This window comes from Oncorhynchus kisutch, linkage group LG7 (assembly GCF_002021735.2).
Source record: "Oncorhynchus kisutch isolate 150728-3 linkage group LG7, Okis_V2, whole genome shotgun sequence".
Classification (NCBI taxonomy): Eukaryota; Metazoa; Chordata; class Actinopteri; order Salmoniformes; family Salmonidae; genus Oncorhynchus; species Oncorhynchus kisutch.
Window position 1 is genome coordinate 20,255,956 of NC_034180.2, and position 22,526 is coordinate 20,278,481.

At 41.7% G+C, this 22,526-nt stretch overlaps 1 protein-coding gene across 3 annotated transcripts in view; it reads left to right on the plus strand.

The window, feature by feature from the left end:
• The first annotated feature begins 66 nt into the window (after positions 1-66).
• Positions 67-22,526, plus strand: part of LOC109894297 (cation channel sperm-associated protein subunit beta) — a 42,538-nt gene continuing 20,078 nt past the window's right edge. For 2 of the 3 annotated variants that reach the window (XM_020487692.2, XM_020487693.2), the window contains exons 1-13: positions 67-817; positions 2,028-2,094; positions 6,451-6,608; positions 6,853-7,002; positions 7,138-7,192; positions 12,388-12,507; positions 13,918-14,070; positions 15,096-15,185; positions 15,609-15,739; positions 17,922-17,954; positions 18,056-18,122; positions 18,226-18,272; positions 18,358-18,510. In XM_020487692.2, the coding sequence (XP_020343281.1) occupies positions 791-817; positions 2,028-2,094; positions 6,451-6,608; positions 6,853-7,002; positions 7,138-7,192; positions 12,388-12,507; positions 13,918-14,070; positions 15,096-15,185; positions 15,609-15,739; positions 17,922-17,954; positions 18,056-18,122; positions 18,226-18,272; positions 18,358-18,510 (1,251 nt within the window). In that variant the 5' untranslated portion in view covers positions 67-790. The remainder of the gene's footprint in view (positions 818-2,027; positions 2,095-6,450; positions 6,609-6,852; positions 7,003-7,137; positions 7,193-12,387; positions 12,508-13,917; positions 14,071-15,095; positions 15,186-15,608; positions 15,740-17,921; positions 17,955-18,055; positions 18,123-18,225; positions 18,273-18,357; positions 18,511-22,526) is intronic. The other variant, XM_020487694.2, reaches the window with a different exon arrangement.

Genomic DNA, 22,526 nt, shown 5'->3' on the forward strand with positions numbered 1-22,526 from the left:
AAATGTGGGATGCAGTTATAGCAGAAACTGTTTCAGAAAGGTCCATGTGAGTACTCTAGCCTTTATCAAAGATTTTAAATAAGATGTTTTATTGTTGTCACATACACAGGATATGTACAGTGAAATGTGTTGCTTTATATGGTCTGCCATAGCAGTATCAGCACACCTGGAGCAAATTAAGGTTAAGTGCCTTGCTCAAGGGCAAATCAACCTTTGCGGCTGGGTTACTAGTCAAACACTAACAGCTAGGCTACCTTCCACCCATTCACAAAATAAGCAAATGAATCATAGTCGGCAGGACAAGCACGAGATAGTGAGATCCTATTGTCGCGTTCTTGCATATATTTGTGGTTTTCCGTTATGGAACGCCTACTCTGAAATGCGCATCTAAACAACGCACTTTTTATCAACTTTGGTAAAAGGTAAAGTCTACATAACTTAATCTACTCTGTTCGTAACATAATCTAGTTCGGGGAACAGAAAATTGTATTGAGATCAAATGTTTCATCGATGAGTAAATTGGCATTGCCGGTCCCAGAGCTTCCTGTAGAAACATCTGGCTCATTCTATTTTTGCTAATATCTCTGGTTGTAGTTTGTCTGCACTACAAATCCCAGAATTCAGTGTTAGCAGTTGGTAGCAACCCTGAAGGCTTACTAGTCAATCATCTGTAGTGTAGCAAAATATATATTTTTAAAAGTTGTAAATGTTTTGCTAGTTGACTGAAACTATACATAAATTACAGAAGCAACGACTCTGCAAAATTGCTAGCTTTGTAGGGCGTCAGACTATGGAGATTAATCGACCTTCAATCAAGGTAAATATCTTTGAACATGTTAAAATAACTGTCGACATTTACTTTTCCTCAGCCAACAAGATGGGTAAGTTAATGAACAGCAAAAATCACTATCCTATGTGAATCGACTATAGTAGAAAAGTTTAGGCTACCTATTCTATTGGTCAGCTTGTCGAGAAAGATTGTCTATTCCAGTCTGGACATTTGTGGGAAGATAGATCTCAAATTCATACAACCAGTAGGCCTATGCTGCATAAAACAAAAACGTTAAAAAGCAATGAGTCTGATGCAACAGATCAGAACATGTAGCTTAAAGTTGATAAACTATTATTTATTAAGATTATAAACGCAGCAATGCACACAAGGCAGTAGGCTACGCAGGAATGTTCGTTCCATAATGCAATTGGCGGGAAAACACCATTGTCGAGAGGGCACTGCACATTCAAGTGGTTTCATGTGACAGATGAAAATATTCGCTAGAAATGTAGAAAGAGGAGATCTAATAGGCTATCTTGATGCAATGTAAGACATGCCTCGTAATATATATCAAAACGTTCAGGATTTAAACAGTTAAGTATGTTTTCAAAATACATGTTTTTGAAAAATGAGCCTCCAGCTCGTTGCAAAGTGAAGTGTGACGCGCTGATGAAGCCTGCCTGGGGGAAAAAAACGTTTTTGAACGGTCATCCAACTCCGGCCTGTAGAGCACTGACTTTACGAGCTGAAGATCACTGACGTCATGAAATGACCTCGTATTTTTCTGAGTTCCCAGTTGTCTTGAAAGCGCAGCAGTAGCTCTTACACAGTCTGACATATTTTCCACTCAATGGCTCTGTATGCTGTATGCTGTATGTGTGTGATTAAAAAAAAGATACATAAGGAATATAGTGTACACATGCACCAAGTTAATTCCACAAAATTATGCAAATTAAGCATGATCAGTCAAATGTATGTACATAGACTGTTGAATCCGTCAATGAATAGGCTAAATAGGCAAATTTTTCAATGGGATTTTTTCTTCTGGACAATTGTACAGTGCCAATTTTATTTATTGGCTTTACAACAAAAAAAAATCGGAAAAAAGCCTGCTACCTGGCAAAAGGAAGCCCTCTGTGTAGGTACAGACTCCCAATGTGTCCTAAATCTAGATTTTGGCTTGTGAAAACGCATTTCGTTCTGTAGCTAACTAATAATGAATGACACAAATGACATTTCCTAATGTTTTGTATAGGTGACCCAGGTTATATTCATCATAACCATTTTGTTAGTCAGGGTGCAGTTTGGAACCAACATATCAGGTAAGCTGATCACATTGTGTCAAAGAAAGTAGCTAGTTTTAAAAGGACATTCTACTCCAAAATAAGTATAATGAGGGGATAAGTCCATGTCTTACCAGGCATGGTGTGTTTATTTATTTGGACAGTGAAGCTAAAATGTTGAATTTTGCTCTATAGTATACTCCAGCATTTTGGATTCGAGATCACATGTTCCATATGAGGAGACAGTAAATTATGTCACTTTCTATTTTTTTTCATGTTTTACTCTTTAGAAATGAAAGCACTTTATGTATTTGGTCCCCTAGGGATGTGCTCCAATACAATACAGCAATGATAGATTTGTTTGAAACAATTTGGTTTGATTAGAGAATGAATTGATGCGATACGATGCACAACATTTGTTGCAAAAACACATTCATTTTCCATGAGCTGGGCCTCTGAGCTGTATCTGTCTGAGCTGACTTCTGTGTGTAAATTATGTATGTCTGTGGTGTATGTACTATGTAGGCACCTGTGTAGAGCCACAAGGGAGACTAGGCATCTACCACCCCACTACTACTATCAAATTAGGGGGAGGGGGGGAAATGTAGCCTCTGTTTTTCTGCCCCCCCCCCACACACACACACACTTTGCTTTTGAAATCACCCACTAATTAACTTGTAATTTTTGCAATTTAAGTGTTTGCGCTAGTAATGAATCAATATTTATCATTTACAAATAAGCTATGGCATAGCCGATCAATATAAGGCACAACTTTGGATTTCACCCCCATCTCAAAATTGAATGGTTTTGATCAATTGTAGGTTTTTACAGAGTAATCTTCTGCTTTGGGCCATGCAGTGCGCCTCGCAAAATTGATTGCTGTCCTCGTTATGAAATTATCAACTTTACCCTGTACATCTAAAAATGGCACAGTATTTGCAAATGTACACAGCTTTTCCTTCTACATTAGCTCCAGTGAAATGTCTCCACACATCAGTGTGAAAGAAAAGCAGCCAACAAGTGCTCAGCATATGTGGGAACTCCTTCAAGGCTTTTGGAAAAGCATTCCAGGTGAAGCTGGTTGAGAAATGCCAAGAGTGTGCAAAGCTGTAATCAAGTCAAAGTGTGGCTATTTGAAGAATCTCAAATATAAAATATATATTGATTTGTTTAACACTAGTGTAAGTCAACTGTCAATTGTTCTATGGATCTGTGAGTGTATGGGTGGATGTGTCTGTGCATATGAAGGGGAGAGGGAGGGAGGATGAATATGTGTAGGAGGGCGGGAGAGAATGGGTGTGCGGAGGCATGGAGTATATGTTGTGTGTGAATGAAAGGGAATGGATGAGTAAGAGGATGTGTAGAGGGGTGTGTTTGAGAAAAGAGGAGGGGGGAGAAGATGGAGGTTGGGATAAACTAGGCCTGGCTGGGTAAGGGAAGGAGGGTAGGTGGTGATAAGCTTGGCTTGGGGGGTTAAGGATGGAAGGGGGAACAAGCTTGGCTTGGGGGGGTAAGGATGGGAGGTGGGGAAAAGCTTGACTTGGTTAGGGTTAAATGGGGGAGAGCAGGGAGGGGGTGGTGCAGAGAGATGGGTTTGGGATGTTTTTTTCTTTTTTTTATAACTTGTAAAATTAATAAGAGATCTGGACAGATAGGAAAGGAAGTCAAAGTATTATTATTCCTCGTTTGTCATTACAACTGCGATTTAATGGTGGCTATTGGTGATAATAGAGAGAAACTATGTCCAGGGGATTGGGATGGGGTGATTGGGAGGGCATCAGACACTTCTCTGAGGTGTGCTTCGGTCCTCCACTCATCCCATTTCAGTCTCTTGGAGGACCCACTCACCCCAAGTAGACCCTCACCAGCCAATATACTTACATTTACCTTATAAGGTAATCCAAACCAACCACAGTACTTATGTGGTAGTCTTTCTTCAAATGTACAGTATGTACAATGTACGTACAGTGCATTCGGAAAGTATTCAGAACCCTTTACTTTTTCAACATTTTGTTTACGTTACAGCCTTGTTCTAAAATTGATTAAATTGGTTTGTTTCTTTCCTCGTTAATCTACACACAATACCCCATAATGACAAAGCAAAAACAGCTATCGCATATTTTTTTTAAACTCAAGTATCACGGTTACATAAGTATTCAGCCTGACAGAGCTTGACAGGCTCTGCAGAGACGAATGGGAGAAACTCTCCAAATACAGGTGTGCCAAGCTTGTAGCGTCATACCCAAGAAGACCCGAGGCTGTAATTGCTGCCAACGGTGCTTCAACAAAGTACTGAGTAAAGTGTCTGAATACTTATGTAAATGTTATATTTTAATTTTTTTATTTGCGATACCTGTTTTTGCTTTGTCATTATGGGTTATTGTGTGTAGCTTGATGAGGGGGAAAAAACTATTTTATCCATTTTAGAATAAGTCTGTAACTTAACAAAATGTGAAGTGGTCTGAATACTTTCCGAATGCACTGTAAAGATAACTTTATCCCATTACTTAACAATATGAAAGCATTTTAATTAAATATAATAATATTCCCATAAATGTTACAGGTAATATAAACCTCTTCAGAATGGCATGGCTCCCAATGTTTTTGTATTTATTTTCAGTAATACCGATTTGTTCTTAACTAAGACAAAATAATTCATAATTTACTTTTTTCTGCACAACATACAGTACTCGTCAAAAGTTTTGACACACCTACTCATTCCAGGGTTTTTCATTATTTTTACTATTTTCTACATTGTAGAATAATAGTGAAGACATCAAAACTATGACATGACACATATGGAATCATGTAGTAACCAAAAAAGTGTAAAATCAAAATATATTTGAGATTCTTCAAAGTTGCCAAATGTCCTTTGCTCACTCTGACAGCTTTGCACACAATTAATGCCTTCTGGGAATGTTTATAAAGTCCAACAGTTATGGGTGGAGTTGGAAAGAAGTATTACAATGTAAATTTACTTTTAATTTGTCTGTCTGTCTGTATATTTCAAAACATGGCATAAGATACCTGATGGGTTGGACAATACATTTATTATCAATCATTTGCAGCTGACTTGCCCAGTTAAATAAAGGTTAAATTTAAAAAACTCTTTAAAAAACATATCCTTAAAAACTGGAAATCAACCTCCGTTGTTTACGCAATGGAAAGGTCAAATGTTTTATACTATCTAAAAATGTAAAGTGAGTGGCGACGGAGAGAAACAAAATCGTGCAGTTTGACGCCATGTGGCAGAAAGTGATACGTGCGCTGGAGATAGGGGTGAGGGTTAGTGGGTATGGGCAGTGATGTAGTTGATGTTTTGTATGATGATGTTTTGTGTGTGTATGTTTTGTATTGTTGATAAAATATCAAATAAAATCATGTGAAAAAAAGAAAGTAGGCTATAGAGCATTCTCTCACTGCTCTAGAATGTATCTCTTCCGTGTTTGGCCTTGGGAGGTGGTACCATTTGGAGGTATTTTTGCGGGTTGGACTCAAAATCAACTTCATACCTTCGTCATGATTACGGAATGTTATTCACTCTCCGCAGGGTCGGCAGAAAGAAGGAGGATGTTTCCTTTTTTCAGAGGTTTAGTATTTTCAACCTAACTTCTGTTTCCCCTTGTTAAACGGATGTGGGGACTACGCTCAGGCGCCTTGTTACGCCTGCTACTTTAGGTGACGGATTATTGTGGATAATCATGAATGAATTATGAATAATGATGAGTGAGAAAGAGGCATAAATATCTTACGCCCCTCACACAAAAATGCTAACCTCTCCCATTTTTGGTAATGGTGAGAGGTTAGCATGTCTTGGATAATCTTTCTGCACACAGAATCTGCCCACAGGACTTAATCATTCATCATTATTCATGATTCATTCATGGTTATCCATAATCAAGATAGCATCCACATTAATGTAGAAGTATTCAGAAACATAGTGTTTTCTTATTTACAATAAAAGGCACAATAAATTGTTTACCATTCATTTCTATTGGTCACAACAATCTTAAAGACAACCATAACAAACTGCAAATGCATCCAACAAGTTTGTAGAGTAACAGGCTTGATGTAGTCATTTCTAAACAGTAAAAGATATGTATGAAAATTACCTCAAATAAAAGGTATTGGCGCCTCATATGATTTAAAAACTTAAATCCAAAATGCTGGACTGTAGAGACAAATGAAACGTTTTAGCTTCACTGTCCAAATAAATATGTAGTGGCGTGTACATATGCATCAATCCCAAATGAATGGAAAAGATAGGCACCATTTAATTCCACCAATTTTGATGATGCATAGGGCTGTTATTTGCATTGGATGTGAACAGATTACTGTTTTTCTAGCTGGCAGACTTCTTTTGATTAATTCTTTACATGACGTTGATGCACTTAGACCCAGATGAACCAGATGACACAGATGAACCAAATGACACAGATGAACCAAATGACACAGATGAACCAGATGACCCAGAGCAACAGAAACTATTTCAGTGTGTGTCAGGAAATATGGATAGCAAAAGGGTTCGACTGTACCTCGGCCTGGACAATCTGGTATGTTGCTCCAGCAGCTCTCATTAAACATCTGGCGCCCCCTTGTGTTGCCTGGAACAAATGCTGTGTCCCAGAATTATGATGACTACTTTTAGGGCCAGTTTCCGTGACCCAGATAAAGCCTCATTCTAGATTTAAAAGCCATGTTCAATGGAAAACGTACAAAGTAACATTTCAGGGGGGGTAAACAAACCATTGTAATTTGTCCGTCCTTGTGATTGCCATTCTATCTCATTCATTCCAGGTGGTGGATTGCATGCTACGGAAGAAACCAGGCGGCTCAGCTAGACAGTACCAGAACCAACTGAAGCTCTACACATCATCTGGTCTCCTGCCCACCATGGCCATCTATAACAGCACTAACTCAGCCACCTTCTCCTTTAAATTAATTATGGTGAGATGGGCTAAGATTAGGATTAAATGGTACATACAACAAAATCAATGGTCTCAGTAATTAATTGAATTCAATGACTTTCTACTTCTATCTGTTTCTCTTATGTGTTATGTGTGCTTTCCCTCTGCTTGTTAGAATGCATCCACCTGGAGAGTGAACGTCCCCAGATACAACATAACTATCAACACAGGTGTCATTATTTCTCATTAATGAGCCGATCTATTAGTCTGGGAACCAGTCTTTAGCTAACATTCCACTCCTGTCATTTGCCTAAGAGAATCTCAACGGTCAATATGCAGCTGGATTTCCAGCGGAGTTGCTCATTGGTTGTCGGAAATAACTTATTGTATATATAATATTTTCCATGACAACATGTGGAGCCTCAAATAGAATTACAATTACAACAAGGTACAAAAAATAAACATTTAGCTTTTATACTTTTCTAGCGGAAAGCTAAGACATTTTGTGATTGTAATTGCAGTATGTATTTAGTTTTAGAATTTAGAAGTGAGCTAGCAACTTTTTACAGACTGGTTTAAATCTGGACAACAACAAACTGTTGCTTAGCAACCAGACACCAAAAGTGAAAGTTCCAAAATGTGCTTTAAAAAAACGAGTTCCAATATTTGCATAACCTTTGATTGGAGGATAGCTATGACTGTTACCGAATCAGGATCAAATCCTCGGATCTTTAAAAAAAAAGATCACCTTTATTTAACAGGCAGGCCAGTTGAGAACAAAGTTCTCATTTACAACTGCGACCTGGCCAAGATAAAGCAAATCAGTGCGACAAAAACAACAACACAGAGTTACACAGAAGTTAAACAAACATTCAGTCTGTAACACAATATAAAAATCTATGTACATTGTGTGCAAATGTAGTAAGATTAGGGAGGGAAGGCAATAAATAGGCCGTAGAGTCGAAATAATTACAATTTATCATTAACACTGGAGTGATAGACGTGCAAGTAGAGATACTGGGGTGCAAAAGAGCAACAAAAAAATAACAATATGGGGATGAGGTAGTTGGGTTTGCTATTTACAGATGGGCTGTGTACAGGTACAGTGATCGGTAAGCTGCTCTGACAGCTGATGCTTAAAGTTAGAGAGGGAGATATAAGTCTCCAGCTCCAGTGATTTTTGCAGTTTGTTCCAGTCATTGGCAGCAGAAAACTAGAAGGAAAGGTGGCCAAAGCAGGTGTTGGCTTTGGTGATGACCAGTGAAATAAACCTGCTGGAGCGTGTGCTACGGTTGGTTGTTTCTATGGTGACCAGTGAGCTGAGATAAGGCAGTGCTTTACCTGGCAAAGACCTGGAGCCAGTGGGTTTGGCGACGAATATGTGGTGAGGGCCAGCCAACAAGAGCATACAGGTCGCAGTGGTGGGTACTATATGGGGCTTTGGTAACAAAATGATTGGCACTGTGATAGACTACATACAATTTGCTGAGTAGAGTGTTGGAGACTATTTTGTAAATGACATCGCCGAAGTCGATATAGTCAGTTTTACAAGGGTATGTTTGGCAGCATGAGTGAAGGAGGCTTTGTTGCGAAATAGGAAGCCGATTCTAGATTTAACTTTGGATTGGAGATGCTTAATGTGAGTCTGGAAGGAGAGTTTACAGTGTAGCCAGACACCTAGCTATTTGTAGTTGTCCACATATTCTAGGTCAGAACCGTCCAGAGTAGTGATGCTAGTGGGCAGCAATCGGTTGAAGAGCATGCATTTAGTTTTACTAGCATTTAAAAGCAGTTGGAGGCCACGGAAGGAGTTTTGTATGGCATTAATGCTCGTTTGGAGGTTTGTTAACAGTGTCCAAAGAAGGGCCAGATGTATACAGAATGGTGTCTTTTGCGTAGAGGTGGATCAGAGAATCACCAGCAGCAAGAGTGACATCATTGATATATACAGATAAGAGAATTGTCCCTAGAATTGAACCCTGTGGCACCCCATAGAGACTGCCAGAGGTCCGGACAACAGGCCCTCCGATTTGACACACTGAACTCTATCTGAGAAGTAGTTAGTGAACCAGGCGAGGCAGTCATTTGAGAAACCAAGGCTGTTGAGTCTGCCGATAAGAATGCGGTGATTGACAGTCGATAGCCTTGGCCAGGTCGATGAAGACGGCTGCACAGTACTGTCTTTTATCGATGGCGGTTATGATATCGTCTAGGACCTTGAGCGTGGCTGAGGTGCACCCATGACCAGCTTGGAATCCAGATTGCATAGCGGAGAAGGTACGGTGGGATTCGAAATGTCGGGGATCTGTTTGTTAACTTGGCTTTCGAAGACTTTAGAAAGGGAGGGCAGGATGGATATAGGTCTATAACAGTTTGTGTCTAGAGTATCTCCCCCTTTGAAGAGGGGGATGACCGCAGTTGCTTTCCAATCTTTGGGGATCTCAGACGATAAGAAAGAGATTGAACAGGCTAGGAATAGGGGTTGCAAAACTTTTGGCGGATAATTTTAGCCCAGCTGATTTGTAGGGTTCCAGATTTTGCAGCTCTTTCAGAACATCAGCTGTCTGGATTTGAGGGAAAGAGAAGTGGGGGGGGGGTTGAGCAAGTTGCTGCGGGTGGTGCATAGCTGTCGGCCGTGGTAGGGGTAGCCAGGTGGAAAGCATGGCCAGCCGTAGAAAAATGCTTGTCGAAATTATCGATGATCGTAGATTTATCGGTGGTGACAGTGTTTCCTAGCCTCAGTGCAGTGGTCAGCTGGGAGCAGGTGCTCTTATGCTCCATGGACTTTACAGTGTCCCAAAAAAATGTGTAATTAGTGCTACAGGATGCAAATTTCTGTTTGAAAAAGCTAATCTTATATTGGTTGTGTATATGTGTATATTGGTTTCTGACTTCCCTGACTTCCCTTGCATATCGCGGGGGCTATTCAATGCTAATGCAGTACGCCACAGGATGCTTTTGTGCTGGTCAAGGGCAGTCAAGTCTGGGGCGAACCAAGGGCTATATCTGTTCTTAGTTCAAATTTTTTTGAACGGGGCATGCTTATTTAAGATGGTGAGGAAAGCACTTTAAATAGCAACCAGGCATTCTCTACTGACGCGATGAGGTCATTATCTGTTTTAGAGAGAGTTTGACAGTGATGAGGGATGGTCGTTTGACCGCGGACCCATTACGGACACAGGCAATGAGGCAGTGATCGCTGAGATCCTAGTTGAAGACAGCAGAGGTGTATTTAGAGGTCAAGTTGGTCTGGATGATATCTATGAGGGTGCCCATAGTTACGGATTTAGGGTTGTACCTGGTAGGTTCCTTGATAATTTGTGTGAGATTGAGGGCATCTAGTTTAGATTGTAGGGATGTTAAGCATATCCCAGTTTATGTCACCTAACAGTACGCACTCTGAAGATAGATGGGGGGCAATCAATTCACATATGGTGTCCAGGGCACAGCTGGGGGCTGAAGGTGATCTATAACAAGTGGCAACGGTGAGAGACTTATTTCTGGAAAGGTGGATTTTTAAAAGTAGAAGCTCAAATTGTTTGGGCACAGACCTGGATAGTATGACAAAACTCTGCATGCTCGCTCTGCAGTAGATTGCAACACCGCCCCCTTTGGCAGTTCTATCTTGTCAGAAAATGTTGTAGTTGGGGATGGAAATTTCAGAATTTTTGGTGGCCTTCCTAAGCCAGGATTCAGACACAGCTTGGACATCAGGGTTGGCGGAGTGTGCTAAAGCAGTGAAGAAAACCAACTTTGAGAGGAGGCTTCTAATGTTAACATGCATTAAACCAAGGCTTTTACGGTTACAGAAGTCAACAAATGAGAGCGCCGGGTCAATAGGTGTGGTGCTGGGGGCTACAGGGCCTGGGTTAACCTTTACATCACCAGAAGAACAGAGGAGGATAAGGGTACGGCTAAAGGCTTTAAGAACTGGTCGTCTAGTGCGCTGGGAACAGAGAATAAAAGGAGCCGATTTCTGGGCGTGGTAGAATAGATTCAGGGCATAATGTACAGACAAGGGTATGGTCGGATGTGAGTACAGTGGCGGTAAACCTAGGCATTGAGTGACGATGAGAGAGGTTGTGTCTCTGGAGGCACCAGTTAAGCTAGGTGAGGTCTCCGCGTGTGTGGGGGTGGGACAAAAGAGCTATCTAAGGCATGTTGGGTGGGACTGGGGGCTCTACAGTGAAATAAAACAATAATAACTAACCGAAACAGCAGTAGACAAGGCATATGCCCCTGAACAGGCAGTTAACCCACTGTTCCTAGGCCGTCATTGAAAAATAAGAATTTGTTCTTAACTGACTTGCCTGGTTAAATAAATAAATATTGATATTAGGGAGAGGCATGGGTAGCCGAGGGATCATAGGGTCCAATGAGCAGCAATAGGTGAGTCAGGGAGCCGTTCGGTAGTCGCTGCTACGCTAGGCGAGCTGGAGACACAGCGATTCAGAAAGCTAGCGGGCCGGGGCTAGCAGATGGGTCTTCGACAACATCGCAACGGAAAAGCCTGTTGAAACCACCACGGACGATTACGTCGGCAGACCAGTCATAATGGATCGGCGGGGCTCCGTGTCGGCAATAAAGGGTCCAGGCCAATTGGCAAAAGAGGTATTGAAGCCCAATAATTCGCTGGTAGACCTCTTCGGCTAGCCGGGAGAGGCTAACTGGTGCTTGCTTCGGGACAGAGGCGTTAGCCAGCAGTAGCCCTCGGTTGCAGCTAGCTAGCTGCCATGATCCGGCGTAATGGTCCAGAGCTTGCGTCAGGAATCCGGTGATGTGGTAGAGAAAAGGCAGTCCGATATGCTCTGGGTTGATATTGAGCTTGCAGACTGGCAGGTATTGGCACGCGCTGAAGCTGGCTGGTGTCCGAGGTAACGGTGAAGACCGCAGCAATGGCTAGCTAGCTAGTAGCTAGTTATCTGGCTAGCTTCAGATGGGGGTTCCGGTTCTAAAGTATAAAAAATAGCATATCCGTACCACATTGGGTGAGGCGGGTTGCAGGAAAGTATATTCAATTTGTAGATGGAAAGTGAGATTAAAATATATACGAAATGTATACGAAAAAAACTAGGACTATTTACACGGGAGACAAATACACATCCGACTGCTACGCCATCTTGGATTCTGATAGGTGATCTCAAGCTCATTAATGATAGAATGGCCTTTCTTCAATCTTCAAATATGAAAAGTCTCTTTGGAAAATGACAGGAGTGCCAAGGAGTGGAATGTTTGCTAAAAAGACTGGTACCCAGGCTACCCAGCTATTACTTGAAGACCAAGGCTACTTGAAATATTGACGTACTACTACAATATCTACTTGCAGCAGCCCTTCACAGGCTTGATTGGCCTATTTAAACCTGTCTTCTCCCTCTCTGCACCTCTTTCTCTGTCTCACCCCCCCCCCCCCCCCCCATTCCCCTAGTGGCGGCACCTGTGGATGAGTGGTATGTGGAATTCAGTATGTTCCATGGCTTCTCTATGTTCAGCAGCAAGGGATCCATCCTGGACACACTGAGGGGAACACTACTGGACGTGGCCAGAGGTTGGACTAGGGGACGGAAGGGCCTATTGTGATTCTGTGACAAAGCACTGGGTGTTTTGAATTAGGATATTTTTGCCAATGACTAAAGAAAATAGTGTACTCTGATTAATTGCGGTGCCGGTTTACCTCTGGGTGGCAATCTTTTCTTTATGATCATAACGCCGGATAGCTGAGAAGAGATGGGGTTTTCCACAATGATAATATGGTTAAAGGCATTGATAGTATTTCCTATATTATCTATCTATCCCCTATTAACATTTTACATTGTTATATTAAATTAAATTCAGCAGATGCTTTTATCCAGAGCGACTTACAGTTAGTAAGTCAGTTAGACTTACATTAAAGGGGCATTCTGGGGCCTCCCGAGTGGCGCAGCAGTCTGAGGCATCACTACAGACCCAGGTTTGATCCCAGGCTGTGTCACAGCTGGCCGTGACCTGGAGACGCATGAGGTGGCACACAATTGGCCCAGCGTTGTGCGGTTTAGGGGAGGGTTTGGCCGGCTGGGATTTCCTTGTCCTATCGCGCTATAGCGACTCCTTGTGGCGAGCCCGGTGCCTGCAAGCTGACTGCGGTCGCCTCCTTGACGGTGTTTCCTCCAACACATTGGTGTGGCTAGCTTCCGGGTAAAGCGAGCAGTTTGTCAAGAAGCAGTGTGGCTTGGCAGGGTCGTGTTTCGGAGGACACATGGCTCTTGACCATCGCTTCTCCCGAGTTCATAGGGGAGTTGCAGCGATGGGACAAGACTGTACCAATTGGGAGGTAAATGTAAAAAAAATGAAAAGGGACAATCTGCAGTTGATACATCCATTTTTAGACTTACAAATGAATGATATACAGTGGGGCAAAAAAGAGAGGCCTGTAATTTTCATCATAGGTACACTTCAACTATGACAGACAAAATGAGATTTTTAATAGTTGAAGTGTACCTATGATGAAAATTACAAGCCTCTCTCATCTTTTTAAGTGGGAGAACTTGCACAATTGGTGGCTGACTAAATACTTTTTTGCCCCACTGTATACCCATTGATTCTTGAAGAATATAACTTATAAATGCCCCGTGCTTAGTTCAACTGTCAAAGCCCATCAGAACCCAAATTATAAGCTTGTTTTACTCAAATGTGTAAACATTGTAAAAAATAAAAACACTGTATAGCCTTAAAACATGCTTAAAACAACAATGTTGATATCTTCGATGGGCAGTCCTTGTATACATAGCTCTCTATGAATTTGAGAGTGGTTACATTTCTCCAGGCCCATCCCTCAGCTTTTTAACAAAACAGATGGGGGGTGTTCACATTGTTATTGTTTCAACTAATGATTACCCTTTTAAGGTTGTATCTTAGCAGTATGAGTGTGAATTTCAATAAGTTTGTCAGAATTGCATTGGCCATGGCATCTCTCCCTTAGAGCCCATCCTGCAGTGGACGATAGGGGAAGAGTTGTCGTCTCGTATCATTGAACCACATCTCCACCGGGTCCTGCAACTACAGGTCAGCCAGAGTCCCTGTGCCGGTGATGTGGCCGTGTTGGCACCTGTCTTCGCTCCAGGAGGACACACAGGTGAGGAAGACATACTGTATATACACACACACACACACAAACATGTTATGACAAACAGAACATACTTTAACTTTAGAGAACTAACTGCAGACAAACAGGCCATTGATGTGCCCTGTGTATACACTCACCAGCCAGTTTATTAGGTACACCCTAGTCTAGTACCGGTTCGGATCCACCTTTGCCTTCAGAACAGCCTGGATTCTTCAGGCATTCTACAAGGCGGCAGAAAAGTTTTACAGCGATGTTGGTCCAGGCTGACGCGATGGCATCACAGAGTTGCTGCAGATTGGACAGCGGTACATTCATGCTGCTAACAGCCCATTCCATCTCATCCCAAAGATGCTCTATTCAGTTGAGGTTTGGGGACTGCGAAGGCCACTCAAGTAAACTGAAGTCGCTGTCAATGTTCCAGGCAATGTTTTTCCATCCATGACAAGGATTGACGGGTTGTGTGTTCCGAGATGCCGTTCTACACACCACATCTGTACTGAGCCGTTATTTGTCTGTTTGTGGCCCGCCTGTTAGCTTGCACGATTCTTGCCATTCTCGTTCGACCTCTCTCATCAACTAGCTGTTTTCGCCCACAGTACTGCCGCTGACTTGATGTTTACCAATTCTTGGTAAAGCCTAGACACTGTCGTGCGTGAAAAGCCCAGGAGGGTGGCCGTTTCTGAGATACCGGCTCGCCTGGCACCGACGATCATACCACGCTCAAAGTCACTTACGTCACTAATTTTGCCCGTTGTAATGGTCAATCGAACATTAACTGAATGCCTCGATGCCTGCCTGCCTGGCCACTGATCCAAAAATGGATGCTTTTGCGCAGGGGTAGAATTAGAAGAAAAATCACTGTAACATCACAGGTCATTTAGCTTGAAAGCAATTTGCACTTGTTAAAATTAGTTTCACATGGGGATCTCAGTTCTCAAACATTCCAATTCAATTCTACCCCTGCTTGTACTCATTCATAGGACTTTGTCAGTGATCATTACTGAGACTTCTGTCCTCTCCCATTGTAACTGTAGGGGTGATTCTCAGTGTCACCAGATCTGCCTTCACCGCTCAGGGACGATGGTTCAACGCCACAAGATCACTATGTAGCTTGATCAATGAAGGTAGAGCATCTTATCTATCACGTTGCAGCTTTGATATATACTGTATTACTTAGAATTGTATTTCAACATCCCTTATTCTGCTGTTTGATACACAACGATACAGTGAGTGAGTGTGTTGTACAGTAGTTTTCAGTGCATTGTCTTTAGCCGGTCCTGTATTATTTGGTTATTAATGACTCTTAATACCATTTTCACACACCCAAGGTGAGCCGAGCTGAGAGATCACTTGAAAAGGGCCTTAATGGATGTTATCATTGTCCTCTACAGTGTGTGTGTCTGGCTGCTGCCCAGCCTCTTGATGTTCCACAGTGTGTGTGTCTGGCTGTGCAGGGAACTAACTTTTTCTGACTTACTGATCCCCCACTGTCTGTGTGTGTGTGCGCGTGCATGTGTGTGTGTGTAACTGACCTGCTATCTCCACAGTGTGTGTGTCTGGCTGTGCGGGGATCTCCATCGTGGACCTGAAGCTGACCAACTGTCACCTGTTCCTGCTGACCAACCGGGGGCTCTTCATCAGCCAGGATCTCCTTTCCCCTGTCACAGGCACTCTCAATGTACTAGACACACACACACACACTCATTTACACCATTAAAGATGGCACTAGGGGGTGGCTGCTGTTTTATGAGTTCTTAATTAACCTACCGTGCTATTTTGTTTGCTTTTTTGCATTTTGTGGAACATATTTTGTACATAGTGTTGCTGCTACCGTCTCTTATGACCGAAAAGAGCTTCAGGAAATCAGAACAGCGATTACTCACCTTGAACTGGACGAAGAATTTCTCTTTAATGAGTCGGACAAGAGGGATTTACTCCAGACACCCGAACAGAAACCTCATCCCCGTCATTTGCAGGAGAAAAAGACGGAAGAGGTTTCCCGGAAAGAGATCGGGGTGCATTGTGAGGATCCGCAGAAGAGTGGCTAATCTGCCTTTGCTATACAATCGCTGGATAATAAATTGGACGAATTATATCCTACCAACGGGACATTAAAAACTGTAATATCTTATGTTTCACTGAGTCGTGGCTGAACGACGACATGAGTAACATACAGCTGGTGGGCTATACACTGTACCGGCAGGATAGAATAGCCGTCTCTGGTAAGACAAGGGGTGGCGGTCAATGTATATTTTTAAACAACAGCTGGTGCTCGATATCTAAGGAAGTCTCGAGGTTTTGCTCGCCTGAGGTAGAGTACCTGTTGATAAGCTGTAGACCATACTATCTACTTAGAGAGCTTTCATCTGTATTTTTCATAGCTGTCTACATACCACTACAGACCGATGCTGCCAAAAAGACCGCACTCATTGAGCTGTATACAGCTATAAGCAAACAGGAAAACGCTCATCCACAGGCGGAGATCTTAGTGGCCGGGGACTTTAATGCAGGGAAACTTAAATCAGTTTTACCTCATTTCTACCAGCATGTTTAATGTGCAACCAGAGGGAAAAAACTCGAGACCACCTTTACTCCACACACAGAGACGCATACAAAGCTCTCCCTCGCCCTCCATTTGGCAAATCTGACCATAATTCTATCCTCCTGATTCCTGCTTACAAGCAAATATTAAAGCAGGAATCACCAGTGACTAGATCAATAAAGAAGTGGTCAGATGAAGCAGATGCTAAGCTACAGGACTGTTTTGCTAGCACAGACTGGAATATGTTCTGGGATTCTTCCAATGGCAATGAGAAGTACACCACATCAGTCACTGGCTTCATCAATAAGTGCATAGGCGACGTCGTCCCCACCGTGACTGTCGTACATACCCCAACCAGAAACCATGGATTACAGGCAATATCCGCAAATGGGTAAAGGGTAGAGCTGCCACTTTCAAGGAGCGGAAGCCTATAAGAAATCCCACTATGCCCCCACCGAACCATCAAACAGGCAAGCGTCAATACAGGACTACGATCGAAACATACTACACCAGCTACGACGCTCATTGGCTGTGGCAGGGAATGCAAACTATTACAGACTACAAAGGGAAGCACAGATGAGAGCTGCCCAGTGACATGAGCCTACCAGACAAGCTAAATTACTTCTATGCTTGCTTCGAGACATGTAACACTGAAACATGCATGAGAGCAAATGGACAAGACCTCTATACCAGGCGGTGTCAGAGGAAGGCCCTAAAAATGGTCAGACTCCAGCAACCCTAGTCCTAGACTGTTCTCTCTGCTATTGCACGGCAAGTGGTACCGGAGCGCCAAGTCTAGGTCCATGAGGCTTCTAAACAGCTTCTTCCCCCAAGCCATAAGACTACTGAGCATCTAATCAAATGGCTACCAAGACTACTTGCACCCCCCCCCCCCTTTACGCTGCTGCTACTCTCTCTTATTATTTATGCATAAATCACTTTAATAACTCTACCCACATGTATATATTACCTTAATTACCTCGACTAACCGGTGTCACCGCACATTGACTCTGTACCGGTACCCCCTGTATATAGCCTCGCTATTGTTATTTTACTGCTCCTCTTTAATTATTTGTTACTTTTATTTCTTTTTTTTGTAGGTATTTTTCTTTAAACTGCATTGTTGGTTAAGGGCTTGTAAGTAAGCATTTCACTGGCTCTGTTGTATTTGGCGCATGTGACAAGTAACATTTTATTTGACTTTGTGCACAGAGCCATTTGATTGGCATGAACATTCTTTATGGTCCTTACTAGTCAATAAATAGTTTATCTGAACAGTTTGTGTTGTGGTACTGATCTTTGCCTCTGAATATTACAGTTCACCTTGCTGTTCCTCCCTGCACTGGCTCAGGTCTGTAAACATGTCAGTTGTTCAAGCTATTCTCAGATATAGTAGGGGCAGAGTGCCTCCCAAGAAAACAGTTAACAAGTCATTGTATTTCTCCTTCATAGATGGACTACTCTGCCACCACCTTGTGGTTTTCCTCTCAATGTGTGACAGATCGCATCTATTTCAGTGGTATGGCTTTGTCATGACCTCCAATAAATGAACCATACGGATTCATAACATGTTTTTTTGTCATTGTGGAAGCCCGTTTCAAACTGTTTTCTCTCTTGTTTAGATGACACACTCAGTTTGATTTCCAATGAAGGAGAAGGTGAAAACCTGGTAGGTGTGATTGAGGGGGTTTGTTTATAATGGATATTATACAAATGTCTATCCTTGTGTTTCAACCGGAGCTTCTCAATGGCAGCATTCTAGGTGTGTGTACAGTAAGTACCCCTTCACGAGGTGGTTCCTGTGCCAGGCCTCTGCTGTTGACATCGCGAAGAACCCCAAACACCGTTACCTGTCCTTCCTCCATGACCGTCACCAACACACTGGCCTACTGCTCTCACACACTGAGGTACCTTTTCTATATTGTCTTTATACACAGTACCAGTCAAACGTTTGGAAACACCTACTCATTCCAGGGTTTTTTCTATATTTTTACTATTTTCTACATTGTAGAATAATAAGTGAAAACATCAAAACTATGAAATAACACATATGGAATCATGTAGTAACCAAAAAAGTGTTTAAACAAATCCAAATACACTACCGTTCAAAAGTTTGGGGTCACTTAGAAATGTCCTTTTTTGTCCATTAAAATAACATAAAATACAGTGTAGACATAGTTAATATTGTAAATTACTATTGTAGCTGGAAACGGCAGACTTTTAATGGAGTATCTACATAGGCCCATTATCAGCAACCATCACTCCTGTGTTCCAATGGCACGTTGTGTTAGCTAATCCAAGTTTTTCATTTTAAAGGCTAATTGATTATTAGAAAACCCTTTTGCAATTATGTTAGCACAGCTGAAAACTGTTGTGCTGATTAAAGAAGCAATACAACTGGCCTTTAGACTAGTTGAGTATCTGGAGCATCAGCATTTGTGGGTTCGATTACAGGCTCAAAATGGCCAGAAACAAAGAACTTTCTTCTGAAACTCGGCAGTCTATTCTTGTTCTGAGAAATTGCCAAGAGGCTGAAGATGTCATACAACACTGTGTGCTACTCCCTTCTCTAACCAGAATAGAAAGAGGAGTGGGAAGCCCCGGTGCACAACTGAGCTAGAGGACAAGTACATTAGAGTGTCTAGTTTGAGAAACAGACGCCTCACAAGTCCTCAACTGGCAGCTTCATTAAATAGTACCCACAAAACACCAGTCTCAACGTCAACAGTGAAGAGATGACTCCGGGATGCTGGCCTTCTAGGCAGAGTTCCTCTAGTGTCTGTGTTCTTTTGCCCATCTTAATCTTTTCTTTTTATTGGCCAGTCTGAGATATGGCTTTTCTTTGCAACTCTGCCTAGAAGGCCGAGCCTAGAAGTCTGAATTTGAATCATCGGCATACATTTGTATCTAACCCATTCATTTCTATCCCCTTAATTTTATAATTGGATCAGATTTTTATTGCTAACAATTCAATGGCCTTAAGAAATCCATTCAGTGATAGACGGAAACCTTGTTTTGCACCTCTTGACAATTCTAAATTCTCAGATAAATAAACATTACAGTGCCTTCAGAAAGTAGTCACACCCCTACTTTTTCCAGATTTTGTTGTGTTACAGCCTGAATTTAAAATGGATTAAATTGAGATTATTATTATTATTATTTGTCGCTGGCTTACAGAAAATACACTATAATGTGTTATAGAATTTGAAGTTAGGATAGCCGAACATGTGAAAGTTGGTTTGGTGTCTATCTTGAATGGTTCAGGACTTACTGTGGGTTGGTTATTTTATGCAAATGTATGCACATTTATATAATTATTGTTAAGTTATATAATTATAGTTGATCAAAGTTTTTAAGAATTTGAAGTTAGGATAGCTTGAACATGATAAAGTTGGTTTGGTGTCTCTAGCTTGAATGTTTCAAGAGTTACCGCGGTGAGTTATTTCATGCAAATGTATATAGTTTTAATTTATAGAGAATTGGAAGTTAGGATAGCCTGAATGTTTTAAAGTTGATCTTTTAGCTTAATTGGCTAAAAAGTAGCACCGTTTTAAATAGCTACCACTGTATTACTGTGGTTCTAATTCAGTGGCGGCCGGGCCCGTTTAAAATGATTTATGAACATGGTCTTATTTCTAATACAGCATATTGGATGACTGTTATTCATATTCCATTCACCCAGATAGGTTTAGTTTCCTACACGATACTCACATTTTCTCTATACCCATCATGAGGTTGCTACAACCTGGCCTATGAATGAAGGTTTACGACAGAGGTGCACAGATCGAGAGAAAAAGTTGAGTAATGACAGACAGTGACACATTCAATACCGGCTTGCACACTCCTGCCTACATCTAGCAGATCTAGGGTGTAATCATTAGTCCAACAGTTGCAAACAAGAGTTTATATTGGACAAATTCAGGTATGTGTATCCCCGTTTCATTCCGTTTGCTTCTGTTTAAGAAATGCTTTTCAACAGAATCGGCAGAATAAATATTGAAGTTTCCCCACATGAGGTTTTCCATGTGGATTTTCCCATGTGATCACATAACCTTTGACATACGCCACCATATCTGTATCAGTAACTGATTTAATCTGTATTCCTACACTTTGGACTTTAAAGTAAATACACTCAAGATAAACAATTATATTTATCATAGTGATTCAGGAGTAACATAAAACAGAATAATATGCACCACCATCATTAGAAAAACTATACAGAAAACTCTCAAACGGCTGAAATAATTATATGAAATCAACGATGAGAGAATATTCTGAATAACTGATAACTAAAATAGAAGTGCAGATGGCACTCTTTTGCTAAGTGCAGAGTTGTATTATAGTTCATTAATGTGTGGCACACTAGAAAGATCAGTGTACCTCAAATCCAGAGGTTGTGATTTCAAATCCCAGGTGGGGTCATATTTTAGCTGAACAGCGATAACATATGGACATGCGCATTTGAAAACACGTGATCAGTGTTTCAAGTGTTTCAAAAACAGTGTTTCAAAAACACATGTTTTCACATGTGAGCTATACGAACAAATGGACAAATCTCTGATCCATTTAGGTTATCAAGAGGGACATGACAGGGATGCCCTCTGCCCAGTTATTTATTTGCTTTAGCCACGGAACCCCTAGCATCAATAATTAGAACCAGTGGAGGCTGATGGGAGGAGCTATAGGAGGACGGGTTCATTGTAATGGCTGAAATTGAATATATGGAATGAAGTCAAACATGTGGTTTCCATATGTTTGATGTGTTTGATAATGTTCCATTAATTCCATTCCATCCATTACAATCAGCCCGTCCTCCTTGCTCCTCCCACCAGCCTCCACTGATTAGAACTCATGGCTCAATCTGGCGAATAGAGATTGGTGGAGAACAACCAATGATGTGTATAAACCCTGGATGACTGACAGGGGGCTATGTTTCGAAGCCACCGCGCAGCCATCTTGGTACTCCTCCTCCATTGTAAAAACATATATTTTGGAAGCTATAGAAATGCATTTAAGAATGTCTACATTTGTTTTTGACACGTTTATTCTATTTCAGACACCTTAATGCGTACTTTCAATTATATTATGTGAGCTAAACTTAAAAATAAAAAATATGAAAACATTTCTGCCCTTTGCTAAAAGTTGCCCAGAATCAAGTCGATAATTGTGCGATTAAAACTAAAAAGTAAAAGTGCTCAGGGACACTTGACCTTAAGGCCTAGATTCAATCAAATCCAAATCAAATTGTGTTAGTCACATTTTTTTGTAAACAACAGGGGTGGACTATAGCAGTGAAGTGCTTCCTTAAGGGCCCTTCCCAACAATGCAGAGAGAAAGGAAATAGATAAATCCTTTAAAAGTTAAACAAAAAGGGTCAATTCAGATAACCCGGGTAGCTATTTGGTTAACTATTTAACTAACTATTTAGTAGTTTTATGGCTTTTGGGTAGAAGCTGTTCAGGGTCCTGTTGGTTCTAGACTTGGTGCATCGGTACTGCTTGCCATGCAGTCTATGAGTTGGCTGGCTGGTGTCTGACATTTTAGGGCCTTCCTCTGACACCGCCTGGTATATAGGTCCTGGATGGCAGGGAGCTTGGCCCCAGTGATGTACTGGGCCGTACGCACTACCCTCTGTAGTTCCTTGCGATCAGATGCTAAACAGTTTCCATACCAAGTGGTGATGCAGCCAGGCAGGATGCTCTGAATGGTACAGCTGTAGAAGGTTCTGAGGGCCCATGCTTAATCTTTTCAGCCTCCTGAGGGGAAAGAGGTGTTGTCATGCCCTCTTCACTACAAGCATGAACAGCATAAGCAAACGATAGCCGACAGCCACAAAGCTGGTGTTTTGACGGTGTCAGAGATGTTACTACATTAGAGCTGTCAAATTGGTGAGCGGCTCAGAATAAGAGTTCAGAATAAAAAA